This window comes from Chenopodium album, chromosome 7 (assembly GCF_948465745.1).
Source record: "Chenopodium album chromosome 7, dcCheAlbu1.1, whole genome shotgun sequence".
NCBI classification, from domain to species: Eukaryota; Viridiplantae; Streptophyta; class Magnoliopsida; order Caryophyllales; family Amaranthaceae; genus Chenopodium; species Chenopodium album.
In genome coordinates this window covers 64,437,045-64,455,915 of record NC_137840.1, presented here as the reverse complement: position 1 = coordinate 64,455,915, position 18,871 = coordinate 64,437,045, and the positions used below count along the sequence as shown (strand labels likewise).

General features: G+C 34.4%; 1 protein-coding gene and 4 non-coding genes across 5 annotated transcripts; 4 read left to right on the top strand and 1 right to left on the bottom strand.

Moving 5' to 3' along the window:
- Nucleotides 1-7,288: 7,288 nt before the first annotated feature.
- LOC145640474 (glycolipid transfer protein 3-like) lies at nucleotides 7,289-17,116 on the bottom strand. Its single transcript, XM_081691747.1, has 7 exons — nucleotides 16,909-17,116; nucleotides 15,411-15,466; nucleotides 13,101-13,231; nucleotides 12,229-12,364; nucleotides 11,887-12,030; nucleotides 9,887-9,942; nucleotides 7,289-7,577 (listed from the first exon to the last, which is right to left on the bottom strand). Exons 1-7 carry the CDS (start codon nucleotides 17,114-17,116, stop codon nucleotides 7,289-7,291), a joined length of 1,020 nt encoding a protein of 339 aa, XP_081547873.1.
- On the top strand, nucleotides 8,810-8,894 carry LOC145641367 (small nucleolar RNA Z221/R21b). Its single transcript, XR_014115400.1, has one exon. It is a non-coding gene; the product is annotated as a small nucleolar RNA Z221/R21b (small nucleolar RNA).
- Nucleotides 9,174-9,257, top strand: LOC145641379 (small nucleolar RNA U31b). The gene has a single exon (XR_014115410.1). It is a non-coding gene; the product is annotated as a small nucleolar RNA U31b (small nucleolar RNA).
- LOC145641366 (small nucleolar RNA Z221/R21b) lies at nucleotides 9,843-9,928 on the top strand. Its single transcript, XR_014115399.1, has one exon. It is a non-coding gene; the product is annotated as a small nucleolar RNA Z221/R21b (small nucleolar RNA).
- On the top strand, nucleotides 10,061-10,142 carry LOC145641378 (small nucleolar RNA U31b). The gene has a single exon (XR_014115409.1). It is a non-coding gene; the product is annotated as a small nucleolar RNA U31b (small nucleolar RNA).
- Nucleotides 17,117-18,871: the final 1,755 nt, after the last annotated feature.

Here is an 18,871-nt window from a genome sequence, read left to right as displayed (position 1 = left end):
ACCGGTAGGGCCAATGAGCTGGGGAAGCTAACCCCAAATTGGGAAGGCCCCTACCGGATCTATAAAGAAGTAAGGGATGGCACCTACCGCCCAGAAACTCCAGACGGCAGGCGCCTGCCTAGAACTTGGAATGTAGACAATTTTAAAAAGTACTACTTCTGAGAATGTAAACTTTTTGTAAACAATGAGTCAATTAATGAAGATTCAGACTTTGTTTGCAAAATTGAGTTATTATTTGATTACCCATCCGGGTAATACCCAGACGGATTTTTCATTTACCTAACTAAGTTCGATACTTAGTAAAGGTTACATTTGTTTGACCGCCTGGGTAATACTCGGATATTCGGATCTCTTGTTTATTTAAGTTTGATACTTTGTTCATTTAACTAAGTTTGATTATCCGCCTGGGTAATACTCAGACGGATTTTTCTTTTACCTAACCAAGTTTGATACCTGGTAAGATTAAATAATTGCCTGTCCGTCTGGGTAATACCCAGACATACTCGTTTGTTTAAACAACTAAGTTCGATACTTAGTGTAAATTCAATACTTCGACTAAAAACTAAGCACAAAAACGTTTAGTGGCTATACAACCGGTCTCAAACAAGACCAGAGGCTAAAATGGCCAGATGGTTGCTCATTTTATAAAATCGCCTGTCCCAACATGGACAATGGCGTCCGGCGACACCCCTTCGGGTGCAATCGTCGCAGAGTTCAGACTATTTGTCGGTTCTACGTACCCAAGCAGACGGCAAAAATTGAACGACCTAATTGGTCAACTCATAGCCATCTGACCGAAATAAACTATGAAGAACGAATAAGTTTCCAGATACCGGATGCCCATAGGCATCAGTCGGTCACCGGCTGAAGTTCTCACTTAGGTTATATATTCCAAAATTGCACTTCCCACCCCAATTGGGGCAAAAGAGTTGTTCAATGGCTATGAAATCCCTACCAAGACGGACAAACGTTGTCTGTGTAGTGACTGAAACGCCTGTTGGTGTACGGCTGTGCACTTGGTTTGGGGCAATCACTACTGTGATTGATTGACTTACAAACATATCATGCTCTTTGTAGCATCAGACGTTTTCAAGTCAATCAACCAACTCCACTTGAAACCAATCACACAACCGTCCAAGGGCAAGGACAACCAGACTATTAACTAGTTAGGCAAAAAATCGCCGCATGCTTTTGATAAGTTATGCAAAAATGAAAAATTAAAATTTGCACAAAATAAAAATTCAAATGCAAAATGATCAAAACCGACTCAGTCGGTGCATTTCATAAAAGTCCACCCAACCAAACGGTTGTAATGGATCAAATGTTAACCGGACCCCGTCCAGGAGAAAGAAATTGTTAATTAACCCGGCTCCTTAGCCGGTAAATACAAGGATACTCGGCACGCAGGCCGGAAAAAGCAAGTTTTGGCATACTGCCGCTGAATAAAAGAAAAAATAAAAAAGCAGAGATTGGCATACTGCCGCTGAATGGGTCACTTCTGGCCTGCAGACGGTGCCTCCTGGTCTTCCTCCTTCTCCTCATCATCTGAGGGTATCTCCTGTGCTTCACCAGGACCAGGTAACTCAGGCGCGGACGACTCGTTGTTGGAGTTGACCCAGGCTTCGAAAGAGGCAGGCTTGGCTCACCTTGTTCTCTCAAGTACACCACGTACTCGGCATAGCTGTGCGCCAGTGCCCAGATGCTGTAATCCGCGTCTGGGTACAAGGCAGCCCAGGCAATCTTCATACGGGCGTCATTGTCAGCGTCACTCTCAGCAACAATGCAGTTTTGCTCCGCCTCTAAGGTTGCTGCAAAGTTTATATGAGCCTGAGCAGCCTCCTACTCCAGCCTCTGAACCTTGGTCTTCAGTTTGGTGTTCTCTTCGGAAACACCTTTAAGTGTGCCAAGGTCCGTCTGGGCCTTCTTGAGCGCCTCACCAGCCTTTTTGGCGCTCTCGTCCGCCTTCTTTTGGGCCTCCTCCGCCTCCTTCTTAGCCGTCTCAGCATCTGTCGCCCGCTGCTTGGCCGTCTTCAGATCTGACTCTAGCTGCTAGATTCTAGACGCCTGTGTCATAATTATTGCTTTAGTTTTAAGTTCATTTACGATAGTCGAGTGTAAAGTAATATTATCAGCGTCTATGGAGGACTTCTTGGCCCTTTTTACCTCTTTCCGTTTGCGGGAATAAGGACGTTTGAGCCCGTCCACCCGCAGCATGGCCTGCAAAAAAGTCAGGCGGCATAAGTATTGCAGGCGGGATAGAACACTTGGAAAAAATAAAATTGAATTGACAAGTTTCTTACCTCAGCCAGAAGGGATAAAATGTGTTCAAGATTGAACGTCTCTATCCCAGGGATATTGTCCTTATCCCTCTTCCGAACGGCTTCCAGCATGGCCTTGGCATGCTTCTGGACGTCTGTCCAGCGGGGAGATTGATCTGCACCACAATCAATACGTGATGAGTGCGAAACTAAGGCAGCACCTATTTGTTGCCGACCGTCTGAGGATGACGTCTGTTGGGATTGGGATTTCACCCGTAAAGGCCACCCCAGCTCAAGCGGGGATTCAAAAGGGTTCTTACCTTCAGAACCGGCCAAGCGGGAACCGCTTGCAGGCGTGGTGAACCCCGCGGCTGCTGATAAGGGGTTGACAAGATCAAGGCACAGGCTGCCGCCTACCTTCTCGAGTCGCCCCGCTATCCGCATCTTCTGATGCCCGGCTGAGGCGCCAGGAGTTGATGCAGAGGTGGATTTTTTGATTTTCTGATAACGGCAGGGTTCTCCTCCCTAGCCCGTTTGAGTTGTTTCTCAAACGACTTTCCAACCTCTCCTCCCTGCAAAAATAACCAAAGTTAAGGTTAGCATCCGGGAAAATGATTTTAAAGGATCAACTTATGAAAGGGTCAGGCGTTTGTTACCTTGGCCTTGACCTCAGCCGCAGCTTTCTCCGCAAGATCTTTGCGGATGGTTGCAGAAGACCGCTTGGGAGTTTTCTTCGACTGCAACATGTTTAATGCTTCTTCTGCAAAAAGAAAGAAATTGGTCAATATCATAAATCAATTTCGATAGAAAAATACTACAGACGGATATAAACTCAGGCGCATACGTTTTGTAAACATGTGCCCTAGCCCGCAGGCAGCTAGGAAACACTCATCCCTGAACCAGGCGCTCTTGGGGATCCAGTTCTTGGGGACTTTTATTGTTTCCCCGGTTGATAGAGTTGCGTCTGTGAGGCCGAAAAAGTCTGCCTCAATTATCTTGTCAAAATCTTCCTCTGGGATCCGGGGAAGAGCGCACTTCCTGCCCAACAAGTCGGGCTTCTTATTGTACAGACGGAATTCATAATTCTCCCGTCTAGTTGGGGCTGACATCAGGTAGAACCTGTGCTTCCAGCCAACGAACTTGGAGACCTTGTCCAAGGTCATCATATATACTGAGGCTGTGTGGTTAGAGTGTACCACACCCTCCAACCGCCTGGGCTTCTGCTAAGATAGTGCATACTAGCAAAAGCCTCCCAGCCGGGGTTAAGCCCATGAAACTCGCAGGCGGCAACATACCCCAGAATGTTTGTCCAAGAGTTGGGGGTAAGTTGCCAGATTCCGAGGCCGTAGCCTCTCAAAATTGCCTTCACCGCCTGGTGAAGGGGAAAGCGGAGACCAGCCTTGAACGCCGCCTCATAACAGCCAAAATAGTTGTTGGCGTTCTGTTCATCGTTCTCCCAGGCGATGGTGCCATTCTCAGGCGGCACCCGGATTCTATACCCGTCTCCTAGCGGGTGTATTTGGGTAAAATTCTTCAAGTTCTCCTCCATTTGGATCCGGTCTTTGGAGGAGACGTGGATGTTGAAGGGATCATCCTTCTCGTTCCACTTTTTCCTTTCTTCCTCCTCGCTATCCGGAAGCGGGGGTAAGTCGTCACTGCTCTCAGAGGTAAAGGCGGAGCTGTCGCTCTCCGTCTCCTCCTCACTTTGATTCAAGGGGGTAGAGGCGGCCTCGTCGCCGCCTTGGTCGCATTCCTCCAAGAAGGAATCAACAGGAGTTGAAGGGGCGCGCGGAGGGGATCTCTCTAGAGCCGTCTGGCCTCCCTAGCAAGACGTTTCTCCCTCAGGCGTTTGGCCGCCTGAGCCTTCGATTTTGTAATTTGGATCAGTTGCCGTCTGCATTGTCCGAGCCATGGTGTCCTGCACAGACACATAACTGGTTGGAATCTAAGGCAAAGGGTGGTCCCAACACCCCGAGACGGCACTCCCAATCCTAGACTCAGTCGTCCCTGGTGACCGGCTGGACTCTAACCTAGGTTGCGCCGTGTGTGTTAGTGATGCATCCATTTATTGCAAGAAATATGTACAAGCGGTGAAAAAAGAAAAAGAGCTGAGAGAGACAGAGACGGTACCTTTGGATGTGATATCTGAAGGAAGACGGATCCGGCTGGGTTGATGGAGAACAAACTTTCTTGCTTGCGCCTAACTCAAACGGATGCCTTCTGCTCTCTCAAAGTTTTCTCTCTAGAAAGTTTTTGTAAACGTACAAAATCATGAGGGTAAAACGGCTATATATAGAGGGTAAATACGGGGGCATTTCCGTAATTTACTCGGAAGGTGAACGGTTACTCTTTAACGGTTAAATTACCGCCAACCGGAGCGTGACATGTGTCACAGATGCCACGTGGCGTGCCACGTCACATCTGTGAGGGGCAAATGTTTAGGGTAATTTTACCCTGCCACGTGGCCCAATTAGAGGATGACACGTGTCAGCCTCAGAATGGTCCAGAGTGGACCAATCCCTGCTTGACACGTGTCACTCCATAAATAAAGGGAAAAATGGCGGCCTTCAGGGCCAAATCCCGAGAACGCCGCAAAACGCTCAACCCACCAATGATTAGGGTTCAGTGATCTAATCAGGGGCACAATTTCCAAAGACCCTATAAATAGGGAGATGTCCCTCATTTTGAGGGCACGTTTAATCATTTATTACACATTTACTCTTTGATAGAGACATCCTGAGCTTGGAATCCGAGCAGATCCCTACCTAAATTTCCGCACCTTTTTCTCCCTTCAAGTTTCTAACTTGTGCGTCGGAGGCGGAGCACCACCCATCTAGTGTCTCCGTTTGTTTTGCAGGTACAACTCACTTCGAACCAGTCTTCGTGTTGTAACTCTCCCGAGGGACAAAAACACCCAAAACAGTTGTCATCATGTCACGTGTATCCATTACTTGTCAATCAATACTCAATGTTGCAAGAATGTATGACTTAAAGTTAAAATCATCCGCTTGTGTTTATTCTTTACTCTTTGGCTTTTATTGTCAACTAGCTTAAGTTCTGTGCAATGCACGGTTTTACTTAACCTAATTATAAATTACAATATTAATTCAACAACAACAAAAAAAAGTGTTTTCAAATGAAATAAAATGATTTGAATTGTTTTTCCACAAAAAAAAAAAAAAAAAACAAAAAAAAAAAAAAAAAAAAAAAAAAAAAAAAATTCCTTGTAAATTATACGTATATTGATGTCAAAAGTTATTTGTCATAATTAAACGCTTTTACAAAAATGTAAGAAATTTAAATGAAAATTCATGTTATTCATTAATAAATAAATTCGGTTTCGCAGTCAGACCATACTTGACATTTCAGTTTTTCTCCAAGTATTATGTTGATAAATAAGCAAATTTTGGACAGATTTTTTAAGATTATATTGGTGTATAGAGTTTTATCATCGATATAATTCTAATATTTCATACTTGTAATGGTATGAAGTATCAAATTATTTTATCTTTTAAAAATTAATACTAGTAATTTTGTACCTTTTTTTTACATGAAAATTCAAATCTAATTTATCATTATAGTTAGTAAAATACTCCATATATACATCTTAAATAGTTTGTGAAAATGAAAAAAAAAAAATTCTTTATTGATAAAAGTAATGGAGAAATTCAAATTACTTTTAGGCTTATTAATGCTTTTCTTATATCTAAGAGAGTAAGGGTAGGTTAAATTGCTTAGAAAGGAAAAAAGACAATGGAAAAATGAAGCACGCACTTGGGTTCGAACCCCTAATGGAGTTTGACCGGCTTACCGCTTCACCAAACCTTACTTTAACCACTATAAAAGTGATCAACTTTAGTTATAAATTTTCAGTTCAAATTGTTTTATACTTCCTACAAATTAAAGTATTAAACTAATCCTAACTTGCAAAGATAATATTTTAATATGATCTTTAAAATTATACTAATAATTAAAATAAACTCCTATGGCCTTAATTGTTGAAGCTGAAAAACACTTTCTATGCTTTTAAACTTCAAGCAATTCTTTTAAATACTCCGTATTTTAGATTTGACAATTAACAATTGGGACTCAATGCCTCTAATATACAATCAACAAGTGGGACTGAATGCATCACACACACAAGCAACAATTGGTAGTCAATTCATCAGGGCCACATGAATCAATTAGGACATATTGCAACAGATACAAAACCAGCATTTGATACTCAATGACAGCAACACAAACACACTAACAACAAGAGTATTCCAAGGGCTTAAATACCAGAATCATGCTCATCATCCATACAGTACAACACTCCCAATATGCATAAGTATATAGTCCAATCAACTACAAGCCAACATACATAGTTAACCATTCAGAGTACCATTCAGAGAAACAATCAGCATGATTACTATTCAACAACAAATTAACCCACAATATTCATACTCAAACCATTCATAGTACCATTAAGTGTAACACCCCGACCCCAAACAAATTAGGGAGGGGCCTATTGCCACGAAATGCGCATCAAGGGCCAACAACTGTCCTCACAAACCAACACGAGTCCTTTCGGCACATTTTGTCCTTACTCATGCGCGCCCTAGGAAAACTTCCCAGGAGGTCACCCATCCCAAGACTACTCCCAACCAAGCACGCTTAACTATGGAGTATTCTTAGCATATGAGCTCCCTAAAAAAAAGATGCATCTTGTTGATATGAGTAGTATATCAAACTCCTTTAAAGCAATCATGAGGGGTATTACATTAAGAGTATTCAATACTCGTTCCAAATCAATCATCATGATAACCACCAACAACAGATTAACCCACAACATTCATACTCAAACATCAGGGACTCGGATGTAAGAGCAAACAAGCAATAATTGTAGCCAAAAACACAGAAAAAAAATGAATTAGGGTTTAGTCATAGTTACGCTGCAAGATCAGAGTTCAGGGGGGAAGTCATGGGGGTATTTGTCCCTCAGATAGGCTAGGTAACAAGGATCCCAATCACTGCATGTAGTCGTCCAACTACACAGATCTAAGGCGTTTCTGCCCCCTAGGAGACCCTTCCTTGGCGGAAGCTTTCTTAGGCGTCTCCTCCTTCTCCAAGGTAGTATTTTTAGGGGACTCCTTAACCCTGACCTCCCCTTCAACAATTTCCGTAGTTGAAACAGACAGATCTAGCACAAGCGCCGCCTCAACAGGCACCACCTTGGCTGGATATGCAACAACAACTTTATCCTCTTCATCGCTAGAAGATAAGTACAACGTAGCCTCAATTTTACCACCAGAGTACCTCGAAAACGAAGTAGAGCACCTTCAAACAGGTTTCATCACTTTAGATCCACGTTTAGCAATGTACATAGTGGACTGATTGTCCTTCTTAGATGGTTTAAGAGACTCTTTTTTGTTTTTTTTTTTGGGACTCATTTTTCCAGAAAATTGCAAGGAATTGAAATTAAAGTATCAAAGACAAAATGGAAGAGAGAGAACAAAGAACGAAGAGGAGAGAGAAAGCAAAATGAAGGAGGAGATCTAGGGTTTATGAAGAGCGCCTGGAGAATTCTCCAGAAGAAATGAATTCTGGGTAGCATCTTCAAGGAGAATTGAATGAAGAACATTGAATTTGGTAGTTGGGGAGATGAATGGAGTTTGATGATTTAAGAAGGATTGGGGTTAGTTTTTGGTGGGAATGGTTAGAGTAGAAGGTAAGTGATGTAGTTTTAAAAAAATAAACAAACTTTTAAAAAAATAAAAAATAATAAGGGTAAATTTGTCATTTAACCCTAAAAACTTACTACATCCTTCCTTGAAAGAACGACCCATTTGGCCTAATTTTATTCCTAAAAAGAATGACCCATTTGCATTAAAATCCCCACCAATTTGCAATAATATTTGTGCAAAATTAGCTTTCCCATATAAAATTTTGTTTCTCTATGTACTTTTTATTACTTTCTCTCTCTAATTTTTTACAAACCCCATGTAAATTTATCTTTCCAATATACTTTTACTTCTTTTTATTTTACTTTCTTAATACCCGTGAAATCAACCCAAATGGGTCGTTCTTTCAAGAACGGAGGGAGTACTAAAAAAGGAAAGAAAATATTTTATTGCAAGTAATGTCTAACGACTATTTATAGTAATTGTTGCGAGTAATTCGTAACGGAGAGAGTATATAGAATATGGAATAACGGAGGGAGTAGTTGTCAATGTCATCGCATAATTGCATCTCCTTACAAAAAAAATAGAAAAAATAGAAGAAAAAAAAAAAAAAAAAAAAAAAAAAAAAAAAAAAAAAAAAGGTAGTGTCCATATTACTGGGCTGTACAACAATCTTCGGTTAAAAAAGAAAAATAGGCCCAAAATAGAGGATCTAAAACCTTGGAAATCGAACGGCAGAAAAAATTAGGGTTTAAAGATGAAAAGATCATCCCCATTTATAATCCAACCACCCTTCTCTCTCTTCCTCACAAATCACTTTCTCTCTCTTCCTCCTTCATTTCTACGAGTATATTTCATTTTTGATGAAATTTGATTGAATAAATTCTGGAGCTATGATGAGAATTAAGATTGTCATGCACCACTCTGATTATCCGTGCTGATAACTTTCTATTACCCATTTTTTTCTGAGCTCTTTTTCTTTCATCTTCTTCAATTTTTTTTCAAATTATTGGATTTATTTTGAAATTAATATTATTATTAATATTGATGGGAGTTCAAATGATGCGATCCTAAGGATCGAACCATGATGCGGACCGTATTAAGCATTCAGCTTTTGTGGATAAATTTTTGGTCTCTGATGGCTTCCTTTTTCCTTTTTTTAAAATCCATTTTCTTTTTAATTACTGAGTCTTAATTTTAATTTAAGATTAGTATTTAATAATTAAGGAGTTTTAATTAGTTGAAAATTAATGAAAATGATGATATTTGTATGTCGCCCCAGTCTTACAAGCATCTTATAGATGCTATTTGTGGTGATTGACCTTTTATCTGATTATTTTATTTTTTAATCCTCTTTTGTTTTTTCTCAAATACTTCCTCTGTTTTCTTTAAGAATCATTTGTAAAAATTATAATGAAAAATTTATCCGTTTACATTACATAAACCCGACCTCAAACCACGTTAATAATTTTTTTTTTTTTTTTTTTTTTTTTTTTTTTTTTTTTTGTGAATTTCTGGTTGATAATGTGTGATTTGAGATGGTATAAAATAAGAAGTGTTCTATATTCATTTCGGCCCAGTTAAGAATTTTATGAACTGGGATTATTTGGCCCAGTTGTTGAATTATCGGCCCAGTGTTGAACTTGGACTATTCATTTCGGCCCATTTGAGAGAGTGGTTGCAGGAAGAAGATGAATGAAAAAAATGGCGAAATAACATGCATGTATTTAAAAAAAAAAAAAAAAAACATATATAGTATTTAATTTCTTTGAAGTAACAAAGAGTTAACATCAAAATAAGTACTGTGTGCATGCCTGCATGGTACTCCAGGAGCAAGCTATAAATTGCCATTAAATGGAAGCTCTAATATCTTGGAAAATTACAATGTAATTAAAAAGATTAACATCTTCATGAGTTTCTCGAGCTGTGATGAGAATTAAGATTGTCATGCACCACTCTGATTACCCGTGCTGATAACTCTCTATTACCCATTTTATCTCTGAGCTCTTTTTCACAAATTTCTATCATTTTTAAATCTATTTTTCTTAAATTTAAAATTAATAGTGTAGTTTAATCAACAAATAAAGAGTATTGTTTAAATGAACATTAATGATAATCAGTATTACTATTCAAATGAATGAAATGATGATATTTGAATGTCGCCCCAGTCTTACATGCATCTAATGATGCAAATGTGGTGATTGACCATTTTATCTGATTCTCTTATTTCTCAATTCTCCAATTATTTCTCTTATTTCAAAAATTAACTTTTTTTAGGGCCTGTTGAATTCGGCTGTTTACATAAACTGAACTGAAATGAATATTTTATAAGTGAAGGAAATAAGAAGTTGAACTGAAATAAACTGAAAATAAACGTATGAGAACAGGTCTTTACTATTTTGTTGTTGATACGAGAGAGAAATGTTTTACCAATAACTATTTGATAATTGTAAAATTGGATAAGCAAAATACCTTATCCGACGTTATTTTTATGAATTCTGCAAGGACAAGTTTGATGTCGAATTTATTTTCAAGATTCAACAATGTCGGACTCTATTTTTAGTAATTGTGGTCTTATCAGCCCTAATTTAATTTATGTGGGTAAGTTTGTTGAATTGTTGCCCAATAACTTCATTTATTATTTACAATGGTCTTGGGCCTAACTTGACCCAACTCTATCTGGATAGAGAGATTTGACAAAATAAAACATTAGTTTTTCAAGTGATCAATCCAAAAATACAGTTGTTTGACCCAAGCATTCACAATAACTTGGGACCCGAAAGTTTGAAACTCATTAGAACTAATTTGGCCGTCTCTAAAAGTTTGTCTCGAAAAGTGACAAGATAGACAACCACAATATATTTATATACAACAATCTAGAAACAACATACAAAGGTCACATAGATTTTATACTCGTAGTTTCATAAGACATACATCTCATCAAACAAAAACAAAAATCCCACACATTGTAGGATTCAAAAACCCCATTAACATGTGGTATATATATCATATATGAGATAAACATTAACAATGACAACTTTAAAACCAAAAAAAAAGAACTTGAATTTTCCCTAACATGGAGTACGATCTACACAAATAAAATGTAGAATCGTACCGACCTACATAACCTCTCAAAACTCACACTATTTCTAACAACTAACGAATTGAAAGATACATCTCAGGATATTAGGATGTAGAAAAGATCTCTAAACAACTTTGGTAAATATGTACATGAGTACGTAAATTCTACTACTTTAATTTGCTTGTCGAATCGATCGATAAATTTCCTTAGGTAGACTTTAGCCTGTCTAGTCCATATAAGTCCTGGATGAAGCATGCATAAAATTAGAAAGATGTTAAGAATATGATCAATCAATTGTATTGTGTTTAATTTATCCTCATGAACTTAAATGTCATATCAGTACTCCCTCTGTCCCTAAATTACATTCCTGTTTGGAAATTTACACGGGAATTAAGGAAGAAAGAATAAGACAAATAACAATAATTAGATAATGCAATGGGAAGTACAAAACATTAAATAATGTTTTTGAGTAAAACAAAGATAGATTAGTAATTACTCATGACATGTCATCAATCCTTTGCAAAAAAAAAAAAAGGACCAATCACCTCCTTCTAATTGAAAATTTTTACCCAATCATATTTATTGTAATTTGGTACAAGGATTTTGAAAAATTAAAAGCTGAAAAAGTACATTTACATTAATTATACATTAGAAACAGAAAAAGAGAGTGTATTTGGGATATTTAGAAAAAAAAAAAAAAAAAAAAAACTTAGTAAAAAAGAAAGGTGGAATGTAATTTTGGAGAACCCAAAATAGAAAGAGAAATGTAATTTAGGGATGGAGGGAGTAGTTCAAATTACACTGTACATTTGAACAATAAATTTGAAACGAAAGATTATTTTACGTATATAGAGGTGTAGAATTAATTAGAGTGAGAACTTACAAGAGTGGAATGGAGTTGTTGTAGGAGAGGAACGAGTAATGAAACTAAAGCTTGGATTTCATCTCTAAGAGTGTCAAAGTTTTCACCTTTGGCCATAAGTAGGCTTATAAATGTATTTGTATCAGGTAGAAGTTTCAAAGCTACCTGTATCACCCACCATATCATATGTATTTGTGAGACATAAAAGAATTTCTTTGTTGCAACTAAAAAGTAACGCAGATAGTAGTTTTTATTTGGTAAGCTACGTATGAGTAACAAAAAAAGATTTGCTAAATGGTAACAAAATAAAGAGATCGTTGATGAGACCTTAGATAATTATTAGTAAGTTAAAGAAGGAATTACTTTATAAGCAGTTGCTGAAATCCATCCATGCCAAGGTTTCAAGGTCATCTCATAAGAATTTCCAACAATTTGTTCCATATTTTCCCTTGGTTCGATTGCAATATGTTGAAGTAGTGAGCCCATGAAGTCCAAGGACCTAATTAAATTAATCATATCATTACAATATTAATTAGTTTCTTTAATTTGTATGTAGTATATAAAAATAAATTAGCTATCTCTATAAGTTCAAGCAAAAATAAGTAATATAAAAACCATGTAATTGTGTGTGAATAGAAAGGATTAATAGGGTAAATTATATTATAATGCAAATAATTGTAATTTGATATAAATATGTAAGATAAAATTGCTTAAATCTATATATTTTGTTTGATTATATGAATTGATCAAACAACTTGTACTAATTAAATTACGGAGTATTTATTAATTAAATGATTTGTACTGTGTGATGTTTTAAGTAATGAAGGAATTCTACTGTTTGATCGTCATCCATCAAAACAATAGGAATCTTCAAGAATACTTTAATTACACAATAATTAATTAAATAAGCTATGTATGGAATGAATGGGTCATACAATTAGTTTGCATTAGTGCATTTAAACACACATGTTTAACTTATGTAACGCTCATATATATTAGCAAACTATTATGACAACATATTGTTTTTTAGAAGACTGTTATTACAAAGGGCAAAAATAATGATGTAATCAAGGCTTCAGCTTTAAGTGATTGAAAATGTACGCAGAATATTCTTTTCCTAAGTTTATGTCTTTAAGATATATTTTTTGTAATTGGTCGAATATCTTACAATACGATATAGTGTAATATTATGTCTTATATGATGATGTATGGGATATTGAGTAGTAATAAAATACCTGGTGAGCCAAAGCAAAGCTTTGCTACAACTATTACTCTTTTTGGCATTTCGTTCAACTGCTTCTTTGTTTAATATCTCTATCAAATTCGAATATGTTGCCTGGTCAGAATCACAAAGCATCTCCAATCTCTGTTGTCATTGATCATCATGAATGACATATATAAGATGATTTAAATATATTAACTACGAATCAATAATCACTACTTACGTAGTATATACGAGAGAAAGTCTAACATATAAGTATATAACATGTTTAATCGTCATAGAAATAAAATGTTTGTAATTGTTAGACATGTATGTAGTTTGAAAAGAACATTAAACTTATTCAATTTTTTCCCTTCAAAAATTATTATCATATTATAACACCTAAATTGATAAAAAAAAAAAAAAAAAAAAAAAAAAAAAAAAAAAAAAAAAAAAAAAAAAAAGGTCAAAATCCTTAGTACTAATTTTACGACCCATTTTGCGCAATCTTATCGTTTAAAATTTGGACTCCTCCTCCTAAAAGGTCTACCTTGCTAACACATGTCGAGTTGATTCGTAACTAGCTAGGGTTCTAGCCCAGGTAACTTTTAATTTTCTTTACCAATCTAAACATGCATTAAAGTCTAAATCTAATTCCCAAGAATTATGAGAGGAAATAGCTTCTTTTCATCATGTTAGAAATGTTACTTAAACTCGATCTATAAATAATTAATGACAATTATATATCTCTTGTTCACATGGTCATACAGTATTAGTCAGCAAATTACTGTAGATGAGTAATTAATAATTTTGATTAATATTAATCGCATGCCTTAACCCTCAAAAATAAGCTGGATGTAGATTAATCTAACTCATTGAAATCTTCTCCAAAAAAATGTCATGTATGATTTTAAGTTTAAATAAAAGAAATAATGAATCTATGGCTAGTTTTACAATCTTATTAGGTTAACTTTGATCCATACTCAAATGATCAAATTTTAGAAATGATGAAAGATATGATATTTTCTTAAAGTCATTTTCACCAACTAACTATATTATCTTGTAGTTCTATGACCAAAAAAGTTTAGTGGATTCCAAAGAATTATTAAACATGTTATAATGATACTTTGTCTTCTTGATCTTATCGTTTATGTTGAACTACTATATGAATTATAGCCTGTTATTAGCTCTACTTTAAGAAAAATATAAAAAAGGTAAATGAACAGATTAATTAGAACTAATTGAACACAGATAAGAAGACAAACTTATCACATCATTACCAATATTTTTAAAAATTATTTTATCTATATTATTTTCCTTAAAATAATGTGTAATAAGGGTTTATGCATGATATATACAAGTAGATAAAAACGTAAAAATTACTATGTTATTTAATTTTTAATTTTTTTTGAATTAAAAATTACTAGTATATTATTTCATATAACAAAGTACGTATCTATTTTATGCATAATAGGTATCGAATGACTAAATTACTGTAGATTTTATGTAAAAAAATGAATAGTGATACTTGTTTTGTAGCATATGAGTATTGGTTCTAGTAATATTGATATGTTATAGGCCTTATAGCTATATAACACAGTTAGTATATGATTTAAGCTTGTGTCTAGGCGACACGTATTAAGTCATTCACATGTTGACATGTGTAAACTGGTTTCCTAGTATTTTGGGCATTTATCACATCATCCATTCCATGCACATGAGGATATATGCTCCAACTGCGGGAGCATGTCTTTGTTACGGTGTGGCTTATAGGATCTTATCACTTTGAGGATTCTCATGACTCCAAATTAGGCGAGCTTAGCGATTCTTACATTGTGATCTCTAATTTTAAGTTTAAAATTATTTTACATGGGTAAGTTGGTAAACTTTTATGTACGATCTATTTTGTAACCTATCATATAAGTTGTAATGATGAGAATGAATTACAACAATCGATCTCATCTTCAAACTCAGCTTTATTTTATTTTATTTTATTTTATTTTTTTTAATGTCCCTTATATTACCCCTACATCCCAACAATATTGATCAAATGGTAATGCATAAATAAAAGGTACAAGAATTTGTGAAGAATTTAAGATTTGGGGATGAACTAGGATTACTATGAATCTATAATAAAGAAATTTTTCTTACAAATTTATATACAAATTTGTATAGATTCCGCTTGTCAAAATTGTTTTAAGGAATTCCTTGTTTTAATTCTATTGTTCTTGGGTCTTATCTTGATTCTATGAACTTTAAAAGAACAGTCTTTGCACAAGATATAAAACTTTATTAAATTAAACCAAGAAAATTATTTTAGCTAATAATGGAGTAAATTAATTACCTGAATGTTCTTAGAAATGTCTTGTTTCAGCACAACCATCGTCGGCCCAATCTTATCTGCATAGAAATTGATTATACACACAATATTAACTCCACATATATTGTGATAATAAAAATATCAGACTACGGTTGATTTTCTTTTTTAATTTTCACAATGATAAATGACGGAAAATGATAATCAAATTTAAATAAAACGTAGATAGATTGGAACTATGTACTATATACATGTAATACAAGTGCTTCCATATGATTATAGATATTTATTTATCACAGAAAAATTGTAAAAATTTACACAAAATGGAAGCGATACGTACAATATATATGCATGAAAAACCAATGTGATATAATATTTTCTAGGTAAAATACCCACAAATGTTATATAACATGATAAACTATATTCCATACTAATATATGATACGTTCAAAACTACACATAATTACATAAATATACGACATTTAGCTTAAGAAAGACTTGAATGAAGCAATTTTCCCTATGTTACAAACTATTTTAGTATTAAAAAGAAAGATTATCCTTCATTAATGTCCTATTTTTTCGATTAATTATTTCTTTCTCAACATGGTCCGCTTGTATAGTTCGTTGTAAGTATTTATATGTACAATCCTTTGATAACACTAACAAATTAGGTTGTTGAAAAGTTTAAGGAAAATAAAAATGTTTGTTCTACTAATATAAACAGCATAAATTATTAGACTACAGGAATTGTTACCCGTAATTTTATATATATATATATATATATATATATATATATATATATATATATATATATATATATATATATATATATATATATATATATATATATATATATATATATATATAAAATCCTATTTTGATAGGTTTAGTTGATTTAATGTCACAGTATTAAATGTAAGATAATAATTTGAAAAAAATTCCCACCTAATAAATAAGAATAAATCACTCTAAAACATGAAAAATGTCATCCAATCTAACCATAAATTATTGCGACATCATCCCCCAACAAAACTTTGTCAATTCAACTTTTTTAATAATATTAATTAAAACAAAATTATTTTCCAACAAAAAATCATTGACATTCTACAAATATTTGGTCAATCATATATCAATGCTTAAAAGAACTTATTGATGGACACTATAATGGAAATTTCAGATCTATCCAAATAAAGAAAAAATCTTAAGAATATCTGGATCGATACCAAATAGGAAACAATTAGTCAATAATTAAGTATTAATGTAAAACGACAACTACTACTTGCATGATTCATGTAATAATGATCAACAAAATGTTCAATAACAAATCACGAAAAGATTACGTTCAATAATACGTTTTCTAAATTTTGTTTAAAAAAGTATCACACAAACAACTACTAGTACATCATCAACCCGACTTGAACTTGGATTAGTCGAGAGTCTAGTAGGTTCTGGTTAGTGCGTGGATACAGAGTGATTTTATCTAAAGACTGAAAGCGATATAAAAGATAAAAAACGAGAGAAATTACCTAGAACTTGAACGATTAAGGTACTAAGAGATAGAAACGAGCTCGTGGGTATGTAGGAAATAACACGACGTTGTTGTTGTTCTTCGGAAACAGCAGCATGATCAACAGATGAAGAGTTCGAACAATCGATATTATTATCATTGTTGATAATTTTTGTGAGCAAAGAAAGCTCTTGAATAAAAGACTTAATCTCAGTTTCTTTTGCCATAATTTCTCTCTTTCTTTTCATATCTTTTGAAGTGATAATCTTTCTCATTCTTATGAAAAGTCTTCTCTTTTTGTGTCTATATTTATAGTCTTCAATAGTAACCCTAATCATCACATAATAAAAGTATATTATAATTAAGTTACAGAAGATACTACATCTAATTATATTTTATCTTGAAGTGCAATGCATCTATATGAATTAATATATTTTGAACTATATGTAAACAATTTGTGACTTCAAATCACTACTTGACTTTTATTTGTTTTTTCTTGGGGGGCATTGCATAAAGCTAAGCAAGATTTTTATTTGTAGAGATTCTATTTACAACTGTCCCTAGTTGCTCATATCAATGAGCTATATAATTTATGGAGTATTTATTTTTACTACCATAGTGATGATACATACAACGACTTAATTTACATCGTTTTAAATTATTGTAGGTCTTTGTCAAATTTTAGGCCTTTTTGTCAAAAAATATCTAATATAGCCCAGATTTGTAAGAAACTACCTGATAGAAAAAATGTTGTAGAAAACTACCTAATAAAAGGTAAAATGTTGTAAGAAACTACCTAATAAAATGTTAAATTGTTGTAAAATACTACCTCTGCCGGAAATCCACCATTGACCCACCTCAAAATACCCCCAAACCACCGCTTTCACCCCAAAACAAACACAACCTACTTGGAACTGTCTTCTCCAAGGCCAAACCACCCTCCAATCCCAAAACCAACACCTCGCTCTAACCCCAAAAATCAACATCCCTAATCACAAAATTAAACTACCCTCACCTACTCAGAATATCTTCTAACCACCCTCAAAAACCTTACCACCTTGAAAAGCAACCTTTGTGGTGGTTTCGGGAGTGTTTTGAGCTAGGTCAACGCCTTAAAATTAGATTAACGGTGGAAATTCGGCCAAAGGTAGTACATTACGTACAACAATTTACCTTTTATAAAGTAGTTTCTTACAACATTTTTTTTATTAGGTAGTTTCTCACAAATTTTAGGTTGTATTAGGTTGTTTATGACAAAAAAAAAAACCCAAATTTTATTATTAGATAATATAGTAGTCTCACTTTAATGCTCTTAGTCATACATGCAATTCCATCGTTCGATCTTGCAAGTATTGCATGAAGTTAGAAATATAATTTAGTGGGTTCAGATCATTATGTCAATTTTCTAGATAAACAATATTTTTAATTTTAATTTAACCATAATTGTACATTGAAATAAGTGCATTCATTGTCACGATATCATAACGTTTATTAACACCTTAGGTATGGCATCGAGGGTTAACATTTTCCCACTATGTTTTATCATTATACTTAACCAAAACTCATTATTATTACCGTCATTTATCATTAACATGTACCGTTAATCAGTATTATTCCTGTTTTTCTTCTCTTTTAGGGGTTAATTTGGAGGGTATCTTTGATTGATTTTAATCTTTAAACATAGCTCTTTCCAGGAAAACGAAATTCTATAATAATGGTAATAGATCGTTGATAGGGACCTTAGTTTTGACCTAACATAAAAAGAGACTTATGATTTAATAATTTTATTCAATCAATTTGTTTAGTGTTTCTTGCATGACTGCCTCCTTAGGGACTTTAATTATAATCAAACAAAGCAATGTGTACTGTCCTTTTCCGTTTAATTTCATTTTAAATTGTCAAAATTTCGAGCTTTAGACAAAAAAAAAAAAAAAGTATAAAGTAATATAGATTAAAATAAAAGTAAAATAAAAATAAGATTG

Excerpts from the sequence above, each read along its gene's own strand:
- LOC145640474 (XM_081691747.1), bottom strand. The coding sequence starts at position 17,116 with ATGGCAAAAGAAACTGAGATTAAGTCTTTTATTCAAGAGCTTTCTTTG. Across the intron at positions 12,031-12,228 it reads TTTCAGCAACTGCTTATAAA|GTAGCTTTGAAACTTCTACC; the intron begins GTAATTCCTTCT and ends TGGGTGATACAG. Across the intron at positions 7,578-9,886 it reads ATAGAGAGTTATCAGCACGG|GTGCTCTACTTCGTTTTCGA; the intron begins GTAATCAGAGTG and ends ACCTGTTTGAAG.